The 12,018-nt window shown below is 43.5% G+C and overlaps 1 protein-coding gene across 4 annotated transcripts in view; it reads left to right on the forward strand.

Moving 5' to 3' along the window:
• The window catches only part of NSMF (NMDA receptor synaptonuclear signaling and neuronal migration factor), a 50,003-nt gene that overhangs the window by 6,880 nt on the left and 31,105 nt on the right, over nucleotides 1-12,018 (forward strand). For 3 of the 4 annotated variants that reach the window (XR_009960277.1, XM_062591351.1, XM_062591349.1), the window contains exon 2: nucleotides 1,630-1,691. The exons of the other annotated variant lie outside the window; for it this stretch is intronic. Coding sequence is in view for 2 of the 3 variants with exons in the window: in XM_062591351.1 (XP_062447335.1) it covers nucleotides 1,630-1,691 (62 nt within the window). In the remaining variant the exon portion in view is untranslated. The remainder of the gene's footprint in view (nucleotides 1-1,629; nucleotides 1,692-12,018) is intronic. 4 annotated transcript variants of the gene reach the window in all.

A 12,018-nucleotide genomic window follows, 5' to 3' on the forward strand; every position in this document is an offset into this window, starting at 1 on the left:
TAAATCTTGCCTCTTGCGCAGCTCCAGCTGCACTGCTCCAAAGCTTTTTGTATTTGGCTGTGCTAAAATTTAGTCCCAGAGAGATTAAATTGCTCTCTCCCTCATTGTTCATATCGATCGACTGTTGCTGGCTGTGGGTGACAAATGGACTTTCCACTCCTTGCAGCCCTAATCACTCTAGGGGTTACATGGCAGCTTGATTAATCTTTGCCCCTTTGAGAGGAAGTGTACAAAAGAAATGGCAGAAAATCTTGGTGAACAGGTAGGGGGGTATGAGGCTCCCTCGGGTAGCAGAGCCGAAGGTTGTTCTGGAGGTCAGAGCTATTTTGCACTTGGACACGTAACAACTGTAATTAGTGCAGCCTTTTGTGGCAGCAAGTGTAGCTTGAGCTGGAGAGGTCTGTTCCGAGGCTGAGTACCTCTGAAGAAGAACAGTGGATTTGATGCTTGGGCATGGAGAGTCTTCCCTGCTGCAATACGTCTTCCTCTCTCCGCCCAGTAAGAGATGTGAGGGTGCTTGCACGCTGCTGCTTTTTCTTGGCTTGGCTGGACAAGGAGGTATGGGCCTGTTTAATCTCGCTGTCTGCCAGCCTCCCCCTGCCGCCAGACTGCCTAGTGGCTGTTTTCAGGCAGATTGTATGTGATGCTGCAGACCTCAGAGACCAAGATCTACAACCTGGGGAAAATATATGGCCAGGGAAATCTGGTATTTGCACTTGGGAGCGACCGATCAGTTGAGTGCAAGAGAACAAACACAGGAGCAGGGTGTTGCAAATGTTTTGGTCATAGGGTTTTGGAGATTATATGTATATTGTATACCGTGGAGGGCATGCCTCAACTAAGGTTTCCTTTCCTGTATAGGCTGAACTTGGAAAGCTTTTTCCAAACTGGGATATTTGATGACTGATAAAGTTTGAAATTATCTTGCCTCGTTGAGTCTTGCTATGTTTGAGTAAGCGCTCAGTTATCCATGGGACCCTGAATCCCTTGGAGAACAAGGAACAGCTTTCATGGGCTCTTGTGGTGCTTCTCAAATATAATTGTCCGGTAATCTGAATACTGAGTTAGTGGTGCTTGAGCACAGGGTTAGGGTAGGTGAAATGGATATTGGCATTGCCAGCTAAGCTGTGATTGCTCATAGACAGGGATGTTCAGAAGCAGAGCAGAAAGTCAGAGTGGGGCGATGGTTGGGATTGAAATGGTGAGACCTTGTCCTCTGGGCTGCTGGGAGGAGTTTAACTTGCACACGGGTGGTTAGAGACAGCAATTCAGTTCCTAGCCAGTAGATATGTGTGTTCACAGGAACAAATCCCCCCCAAATCTTTTTTTTTTTTTTTTTTTTTTTAGCTGTCAGCAGAGAAGCTGAAGACTAAGCTAGCCCTGGGCTTTTAGTCCATTGCCGTTTAAGGAAATGCTTTGGCCAGGGGAAAACTGGGGCACATTAGAGGCAGGAGCCCATACTGCTATTGCAGCACACTTGAGTTGGTGTCCCTTGAAGATGAAGGAAAGATAAGTGTAGGAAAACTGCATTATATTGAACTGTTTTTTCAATCTTTTCTTGGCCTTTAACCATTACTCATTTCTTTCTTTTTTTTCCCTCGCTGCCTTTCATGATGCTTGGACGTGCAGAGCGGCAAGGGCTTTTGGAGAATATCTTTCACAAAACCATCCTGAAGGTAGAAACGGCTCAGGTGAGAGAAGTGGCATGTATTGTTTGTATTTGTATGCAGATTACACTTTTTTTTTAATAGGTCTAAGAATTAAAAATGCATTTACTTATCACAGAGGGTCAGTGTGAGATCTCAGCAGGTGAGAGAGAAGGAATTACTTTATGGATCTCTGTGAAGCCCTTGAGGAGAAAAGGCAGTTTGGTGACTCGTGGTGGGCTGTGGGGACAAGTTCGGTTTTAGTAGACAAGTGCCCTGTCATAAATTCACCGGTAGAGCTACGTCCTTGGAAGGTATTTCAGCCGAAAAATAAGGATGGTGCTACACAAGGCTACTGCACTGGCTTGTCAGTCCTAGGTCTTCCTTTTACTGTGGAGTAAAACAAGGTGAATTATGGTGTGTTAATTCATGTGCTTAGCATATGTGCAACGATCTGTGTTTGCTGGCCAAGATGACCTCTGGATTTATTCCCAGGGCTTGCTTCAACAGGGAGTTAAAATGAGAATTGCCTTGTCTAGCTGAGGACATCAGCATGTGCTAGCTAACATGTTAATTTTTTAGCCTCAGAACTTGTCCCTGTCAGTCTGTGATGAGTTCCATTGATGGGCTGGGGAGCAAGAGAAACTTGTTCTAGTTCTAGCAAGGCTGTGTTTTCTCTGTGAAGAAAGAAAACATTTTGCACACTAAATTCACGGCAAAAAATCCTGTAGAAAATCTTGTGGAATCTGTAGAAAATCCTAAGAAAACTGGTGGCAGATTGGTCTATAGCATCAATCTCTCCTGCAGGGGATATTGTGTTCTATTTTATATAAAACGTAAGCATGTATGTCTAGTTAGGCTAGAAATGCTTTTTGCTTAAAATACATGCCCAATCACACTTGCCTTTGACAGCCAGCTGAATGAGTCTCCGCCTTTCTTTTTGGATCTATTCTGATGACCTTCAAATTGTCCTTGGTTGGATTGTGCTTACTGTGTGAATGGAAGGACTTTAAAAAGATATAGTGCTGCTATCTGATTTTTCAGCCTTGAGAAACTCCAGTGACACGTTACTTACTAACAGTACTTACTCTAAGAACAGCCCACAGTGGTGGTGGGGAGGAAAGAGTGGGAAAAGGCTGGAGTTCATTAAAACTGAGATCAAGAGTCTGTGAGGCAGAGGAGAGGAAAAGACTGGACGGGCTGCACAGAGACAGGCCAGGTGTATCTGAGGAGACTTTTCAGAACAGCAATAGCATCTTTTATCGTGGCCATTTCTGCAGCTGTTTGTCAGCTGGAACCTTTTTCGGTCCTTTTCTGCAATCCTTGACCCCAGTTCCCCAACAAGAGGGATACCTCCTGCCCGCTTTGTAGTATCCTTAGCTTTAGTTAAGGAGGATATGAAAATAAGCTAATGTGACCATGTTGTGATGGGAGAATGTTCTGCTGGGGGTATCCCCAGAGTTCCTGCACGTGAGAATAAGAGAGCTCATGTTGCTTTATGTGTCTGTGCTTATAACGTATCTATGCTCTCAAGGGCAACCTGCTCTTACTCAGTGCTCCCTTGGTATGTAAAATTTGAGATCAACTTTCCATCCAAGTTACTGTAGATATGAATCAAGTGGTGAGGGGTATGTGTGAATATACCACAATCCTTATGGGATCTTGAATTGTAACTAAACTAATGATGGTCCCTAGAAGTGTCTCTAAATGCCTACAGAAGAGGAGAAACATGTCTTTTTTTAAAGTCATGTTTTGAAATTCTGTAGCATACAATTTAATACAGTCTGTAATGTTTCTTTATTGCTAATCATGGTAGAAGGCTATTTTACAAAAATTTTGAAGCTAGAAGATATGGCCCCATTTCATGTATCCCAGTTGTCTAATTATGGAGAACTCTTTCTTTCCTGCAGAAGTGCTGTATATCTCAGTGCTGCTTTTATGAGTTTTTAAACACTTCACCTCTGGCTCCACAAAGTGCTTAAACTGTTATGATTAGCTTTGATCTGATGACTCCAGTGGAACAAATGAAGGGTCTGTTCTATGATAATTGAAGATGTAGTACATACAGGATTTGCTCCAACTCATCAACTTGGCTGAAGAGAGCAGGAAGCCAACCAGTATCCTGCAGTTAAATTCACATTCACATGTGTAGGTGGCTCAGGTCCAGAAAGCTCCGCGCAGGGAAGAGTTGAGCTCTGTGCTTGTGTACATGCCCTTGTGTATGTTCTGTATGTGTTTGGCTGTATTTTTGCTCATAGCATTCTAGACTGTTATCGTGAATATCTTTACCAGGATGGATAGGCCTGCTTTCCGGAGTAATAACCACAGGTATGTACTGGGGTAATTGCTCCTGGCACTGTCAGCAGATTGCTGTTACGTCAAGGCTATAGCATGCAAGTGAGTTGAAGGAAGTGGGCTTTGACTTTAGTACTTTATAGTCCAGGAAAAAGATTTAAACTCTTGAATGGGATTTAAAGTAATTGGTGGGCACAATGACAAAAAAGGGCTTTAGTCATTGAGGAGCAGGAACAGAATGTGGCAGAGCCATCAGTGGGACAGTGATGACTATGTACTTGTTAGTTCAACACTGAAGCGTTAACGAGAGTTTATCGGAAAAACAACATTTCTGGTAAGTCTGGAGTAAATCTGGCCAGGAGCTGGTCAGTCAGACAACCTGTGTGTTAGGAAGAGTTCTTTACAAAATCTGAGAAAAGGTTACTGCTATGTGTTTTTTTTTGTTTGTTTATTTTTGTTTTTGTTTTTTCCTCCTGAAATAGCGAGGTATTTTCACAAAGTTCACTTTCTTTTCAGTGCTGGTTACTGGGATGTGTGTATTTCTGGTTAGGTGCGTCCTTTCTCTCACTTCTGCTTGTCTTGCTCAGTGCTGGAGTTTGTGGCAGCTGCTGCTTCATATCGCTTCACTGCCTGTATCCAGGTTTGTGATGTCCAAGTGGAATAAATGCTAGTAATGTAACAAGTATACTTTCTGTACATTCCCTGCAGGTGAAGAGCCAGTGATATGTGCCTTTCAGCATAGTATTCTGGATCTAGACTTTCTCCATATTTCCATTTTTTCCTTGCTTTTTCCCCCTGATCATCTGTTTTTGCTTTTTCCCTCCTCTGCCTTCCTCCATGTTTGTTGCTCAACCCTATGATTGTGTTTTGGTTGGTTTTGGCCATCTCTTGTTATTGCCCTGATGCACTCTCCGCCTAGTCTCTTGATAGTCCCGTTCTTGACTCCTGTCTCTATTGTGTTCATCTCTTTACCTTTTTGAAGGAGCCCAAGACACTCATGTTGTGTCATGATGGAGGCCTAAATGGAGGAGAGAAGAGCAAGATCCTCCTCTTCTGCTAAGTTCTTAGGTAGAACCCTTCTCTTTCCTTGCGAAGGAGCTATCAGAGGGACAAATTTTCATAACATGAGCTGAGTATGAATCTTTGGTTGGGATGCCTCTTCTTTTGCTGCTTTACCTGCTAATTCATCTCCTAGGCAGAAGGGTGGAGCTCTCTAACTCGCCAGGAAGACACAGGAGAGACACCATGCACATGGAGATGCCAAGTGTGCAGAGGCTGCCTCAACTTACTCAATTTCTGCTGCATTTTATTCTCTGGGGATGTCTATTCTGGTTTGACCTTCTTGTCTTTAGAGTCCCGTGAGGGAAAGAGGATGATATAATGGCTTTTGCAGTCCCACCTCTTGTTTCACATTGCACTACTGATCTGAGACCTTGTGGTAAGTTTTGCACCCCAGAATCTATTTCTGTGGGCCGCTTTGGAGATTGTGTGTGTGTGTGTGTGTGTGTGTGTGTGAAAGTACAGATTGGATTTGAGGAATTGGAGGGAGATGATGAATCCCTACAGAGGGATTGTGTATAAGCAGGCTGGGCCAACTGCCTTGCCCAAGACTTCTGATGAGATGTGATTTATTTGCAAGGCATTGTTTACCTACTGTTTTCAGCACAGCTGCAGTCTGTGCATGCTCTGCTTCCTTTGCTAGAGTAATGAGTAAGGAATTGAACATCATCACAAGGTAAACGGGACTGCAGGGTACTGTAGGGTGTACGTGTAGGAAGAAGCAGGTAAAGGACAGTGTTTATGGTTGGTTACAGCTTTTGTAGCTTTGATTCTTCCTGATGTGAAGTCTGAGGACTTTGTGGGTCAGAAATACTGTGTGACTAGCCTGTGCAGCTCTTTGATGTCTTATTCTGGAGGAGGTTTCTCTAGGTGACTAGGGAGGTACATTCGTCTGTTCTGTCACTTTGCTCAGAGTGCTCTGGCCATGTTGTTAGGTTACAGCAGGGGTTGGTAGTAGATTTTCCTACTCTTTGCTTCCATATTGGAACCATCCAGCTGCCTGATGATAGGGTATGCGTTGTTGACAGAGGATTGTCCCTTTGGGACCGCTCAGTTTGTTGTTGTTCGTGGTGGTTTCTTGTCTTTTTCTCCTGATCCTTAAGATCCCCTGAGGGTTTAGAAAGGGAGAGTTGGACTCTGCAGTTGACACAGGCCGCTGATCTGTCAAGGGGGCTGGAGCCAAGGTGGTAATGCATCTCCTGCTCTCTTCCTGCCTCTGTTCATTCCAGGCTTATTCATGCAGACAGAAGGTCTGGGAAGGTTCCCAAAAAGAGCACTCTTCCACGTTGAGCATTAATTTTGACTATGAGGCTGTTGTCAGAATCCATGCCAACTCTCACAGCTTTCTGGAACCTTCCAAAGACTTTCTATCTGTGTCTGTGGGATGAGGTTAATGTAGGACAGATCTGGACCGAAGATAGGGAAAAGGACTGACATGTTTTAAAGGGTGACTGCAACAAGGCTGGAGAGATCAAAATGAAAAAGAGATGATCACTGAAAGTCTCACTAGTGCTTGGGGGATAAAGAGCTTTGGACCTCTACAGGATCCCCTTTCCAGGTTAGGTGTCATAGGCTGCACGCTGAGATACCAGCTTAGGTTTCTTTATATTTATATACTGGAAGAGTAAGAGGGAAAGACACCAAGGGCATGAAACAACAAAATAAAAAATAAGAACAAATAAAGCAGTTGAGAAATGTCTTCTTGTTTGCAGGGCAACAATGATGCATCCCAGTTGGTAGGTCCAGACCTAGAATTCCTTTGCTGAGGGAAGGAAGGGAGATGTGCTGGCAGTTTCAGTTTTGTCCAGTTGGGTTATTTGAAGGGTAGCTACTGCTGCTGGAACACCAAAGCTTTTTCTGTAGAATCTAGCTCTGGTCTGCCAAGAGATGATGGAACTTGGGCAACGGTTTCCTAGCAGATCTTGACTCAAATTTGCTGTGATTATTAGTAAAAATAGTGTGGCTACTTTGACTGATCTGCATTGATACAAACTAAACTGGATGCTTACCCAAAGCTGAAACCAACTTTTTTCAAGCTCAAAAAAGCTGTCTTTCTTCTTTGTTTTTGTAGAAAGTTTCAGCCATCAGTGAAAACACTGAATGTATAAGGAGAAGGAGGCTGCAACCCTCCTCAGGCTAAATAGCAATGGGGAGTACTGGCAGGAGAAAAACCTGTTTGCTGAGGCTGCTGTGCCACATGCAGACAATTTACTGAAGCAAATGTGCACTTGTGTTTACATCCTCAGAAGAATAGGTGAGAGTGTGTTTGGAAGGCAGCAGCCGTGCAACAGAGGAGGTTTGTCATGCTGCCAGGGACTTACGTTGGGCTTGAAAAAGCCTGGTGTGAGGCTTTCCAGGTGCTTCAAGTCGAGCAGGTGACTTGGGAGCTATGCTTTTTGGTGAAGCCTGTGGCTGTGAGGCTGCATCTACGCTATATTCCAAGAGGGACCTTTAATTTGCTGATGTTCAGACAGTGGAGCTGCCAGACTTCTTCTGGCGCCTGATTTTGGCGTAAGCGATGTGGATGGTGAGAGACCGAGTCTGCCTTGTTCTCTCTAGCAAGTGTATTGCACTGCCCCAGGGAAGGACCTCAGCAGTGTGTCCAGCCCAGGTGTTTTAGTGTATCCCTGTGTCCTCGTACTGGCATTGTGGCTGGTGCTGAGCAACTGAGGGGGCCTTTCTAGAAGAGCACTTAGGTCACTTGCTGCAGAGAAGGTTGCAGGCTGCCTGAGTTCAGGGTGGAATGGGGATGTGAAATCCCATTTCCAAGGGTTTAGGGCTGCTTCCAGGTTTAGCCAGTACAGATATGGTGTAGATGTATCATCGGACTTGCCATAAAATACCTTGACTGCTTATATTGTGAAGAGAAACGTAGATCACACTGTTACCATGGAAATGCTAAAGGCAGGTAGTAGTTGCTGCCTCTCGCTCCTTTGGGTCTTGTCTTGCAGTAACAACTTCATCTATTCACATTAATGTTATAGGCCAGACTAAAAGGTTACAGATCCCTGAGACACAGTCTCACCATCATCTTCAGTTTGTCTGTTTTCTTGTCCCGTTTTAGCTCACAAGAGCAGTTGGAACCATTTTGCCATATTTAAGTGATCTTCTGTTTTCTCAGAGCTGCTTGTATCCTGAGGTCACCTTACCTTTTCTCATTTCTGCAGAGAACTGTGTGAACTTCTTTCCTTGGAAGTGGCAGTGTTAGAGCACTGGATAAGGTCACAGCAGAGCTAGCCTTGTCATGCTTTGGAGAATCTCACAGTGAATGTTGTGCTTGTCACAGAAATGCTGCTCTTGTCATCTCTGACCAGCTTGTCATAGAGGCTCCACTTGCTTGACTCTGAAACTACTGAATGACTAAAGTGACTCTGGTTTTTTAAATTTTTTATATCTCCGTTTTTATCTCCTTGCATCTTGCTTCAATACTTTGAATAGTTTTTTCTTTTTTTTTTTTTTTTTTTTAACATACCTATTTCCTGACTACATTTCAACCCCACAGTCCAGTGAAGTCTGCCCCTAGCTTGCCTCTGGGAACAGGTTCAGCCTGCTGTGCTGTCTGGGAAAGGTTGTGTTGCATTAGTGGTTTGGAGAAGGGCACAGCTGATGCGGTAGGGAGCTTTGTACTGTGGCTATGGTGACATGTCTGGGTCCTGTGGGAGTAGAGGAGAACAGGACCTGCAGCATCCTGGCACACCTGAGAGGCACTGCCAGAGAAGATGATGCCTCAGAACTGAAACTGTGGGAGAAGCTGCCCAAACTCTGTTGGAAACCTCCTACTTTTTAGCAATGTGCTGAGCTCTAGCCAGTGCAGTCCTCTGCCCCCCTCTTTGAAGGCATCACCTGGCCTTCTAATGATGTAAAATAAAAAATTTAATTTCTCCTACCACAAACAATACTACAAGGTCATGTCCTAAAGCCTTGCATCTTTCAATTAATCTTCACTAGTCAGGGCAAGTTCTTTATTTGATATTGGTACCATAAACTGAAGAGGCATTCAGTCCAGAGAAGTCCAGCTGAGGAGGAGCAGAGCAGAGAAAACGATTATAAGTTCTACTTTTCCAAAATGATGGATTTTTTTTTTTTTGAGTAGGATTTATCTTGATGCCCACTTGCCACTTTGCATCTGACGGTGGAACTGAGATTTTAGATCTAAGGTGTTTTAATCATCAGTTTTGCTGCTAAATACAGTTATATATTTATATTTTAGCTTTCATCTGTACCTGCTGGCTGTATTCTATAATCTCATTTCGTGGGATTACAGATAGTCTGCATCAGATATGAGTTGGGTTGGTGAGTCTCTCCACTGATGTGAATGGGCTTATCCCAGCATGTTTCCTCTTCTAGAAATGTTGTTACAGGGAAAGAAATTGAGAAAGCCCTGCGAAGTTTAGTTGCCTAGGTCAGACCAGGCTGTGTGCTGAAGTTATTTGGAATTACTGGATGCCAAAGAGTAGATATCTGATAGTAATAAGTGCATAATGATCAGAATACATTTACTGAGAACATCGATTCTTTCTTTTGGTTCTTCATCTATCCACCCAAAGGATCACCAGTGAACCAGTACAGATTGTCATTGCTGTCAGTGGTCATGTCTTTGGTACTTAAGTCCTCATAACTGTTTTGGGCAGAAATACCATAGAGGAGCAAGTAAAGCCAGGAAGAAGAAAAATGCATTCAAGTAAACAGCAAGAGGCATGGGGAGCCAAATGGTTCTCAGGACTGGACTATTAAGCCTCTAAACTCTGGACAGACTGTTAAACTCAGCCCAGGTAGCCAAGGAAGTAATGAAAGTACATGGTCTGAATGTTGCTGTTATCAGCAGGCGTATGATCAACAGGCTAAACATACTGGTCTCCTTACTTTTCTGCATCCTACCATTCAATGCCTCAGCCACAACAAATCCATATAGAGCGCAAATCTGGATGAAAAATCCCTTTGAGGAACCTGATTTGTCTACTGCAAGGTAGCTATGCAGCGGTGTAGAACAAGCTTGATGTTGATGAAAGTGAATGGGAGAACAGAGCTGCTCCTGGGTCAGCTTCATCTGAGCACCTCGAGGGAGGAGGGCACTGTGCCAGGTTGCCTGAGTCACCCTGCCCTGGACTGGCGTGGCAGTTTGATGGAGCAGCTGGTTGTGGGAGAGGTGGCAAAAGCAACGTGAAAATGAAATGAAACAGAGCAGCAGTAACCAGGCAGAGGGTGTTAACAGCAGGCTGTTTCAGATGACTCTTAGAAGGCAATTTCAGTTATTGCTGAAGTCCCCAGTTACTGTTTCTCTTCACTAAACATCCCTGTGGCTCAAATTTAATTCAGCATTGATTTCTGGACCAGCTTGACTTCTTTCCTAGCAGAAGCAAACTGTTAACCTAAAATGTCATAGTGGAAACAGTTATGCTTTGCCACCTGAATTCAGTTCAGTGCAAGCACAGAAGATGGAATTGATCATTTTAAAGCACACTAACATCTCAGGGCTGCTGGTGGACACGAATAAACATGTACATGCATGCATGTACCCACTTGTGTGTGAACATTAGCACAGACTCACTACCTGAAATAAGTGTGGGTTCATTTTTAGAGGCCAGAAATACATTATGATGGATGGTATTTTTTTTTCCTTTCATACTAATTTCTTTCTGCAGATAAAGTCTTTATTAACTAGCAGTCTTCAGCAAAGCTTCCTATTTCCTTTGTACATGAAGTTACTTTTTCAGTTTATAGTTACTGAAGGTGCTAAGTAGTTGGATAAAAAGAAAAAAATGAGCCAGTTGTTTGATGAAGAGAAAATGTTGGTGTGTTGGTAGTCCTCTACAGTATTTCACCATGAAAACTCCTAGCTAAATACAAGTCAAAACACTTTGAGTATGGGGAAAGTAAGGCAAGAAGGAAGTATTTTCCTCATATTCTGCACAATAACATGTTCTCATCAGATAGGTGGTTTATATCTAATATATCCACCCAAGAACTGTAACCCTGTAACTGTTAGATTGTGGTATGGAACTGGGAACAAAAACATCATGAAACTTTGAATGCTTTAAAAGACGGAAGTTTTTGCTTACCAGTCTATGAGGCTTGTCCACCCTATGTACCCATTTATGCTGCATATAGGCATAGGTGATAAGAGATACCAATAAGGATTATGGCAGCAAGACATGCAAGGAATAAAGGATTATCCTAATGAGGAACAGCTGTGAGAGCTGGGCCTCTTTAGTGTGAAGAGAAGACTGAGGGGGGGATCTTATCAATGTCTGTAATTACCTGAAGGAAGGGTGTCAAGGGGATGGGGACAAACTCTTTTCAGTTGTCCCATGCGAAAGGCAAGAGGAAATGGGCAAAAACGGAACCACAGAAGTTCCACCTGAATGTGAGGGGGAATTTCTTCACTGTGAGAGTGACAGAGCACTGGACCAGGTTCCCCAGGGAGGTTGTGGAGTCTCCCTCTATGGAGATACTTAAAGCCTACCTGGATGCAGCCCTGTCTAACATGCTCTATGTGAGCCTGCTTGAGCAGGGAGGTTGGACTAGATGACGTCCAGAGGTCCCTTCCAACCTTACCAATTCTGTGATTCTATGACTCTTACTTGAAACCAGTCATCTCCCATTTACATGTCTGTAAATCTTGAGGGAGCCAATGTAACTCTGTGCTTATGAATCTAAGACTAGAATTTGTCTCTCTGCAGTTGTAATTCTCTGTAATCCAACATCTTCTGACATACTACATTTTGTGCGCTTCTGTTTACCTAGTGGTGACCAAGGAATTAGAACCTGAATGAAAGATTGAGACTTCAAATTTTGTTCAGTACCATTTGCCTTTGGATACCAAAATTCAGAAATTCTCAGTTCTCTTACCAATGGTTGACTTGTTTGAAGCACAGGAAGTGCAGCACTATCAGTACGTGGGTAAAGTCGCATAATCCAGTGTTTGCTATAATGATGCTCTTTCTACCCCATAGAAGTAAACCTTTTAGGAGGAACAGGAGCAGCTGTCAGCTACTATATTGTGGTATCTCAAGGAATA

The sequence above is a fragment of the Rhea pennata genome, chromosome 18 (genome assembly GCF_028389875.1).
Source record: "Rhea pennata isolate bPtePen1 chromosome 18, bPtePen1.pri, whole genome shotgun sequence".
Taxonomy (NCBI): domain Eukaryota; kingdom Metazoa; phylum Chordata; class Aves; order Rheiformes; family Rheidae; genus Rhea; species Rhea pennata.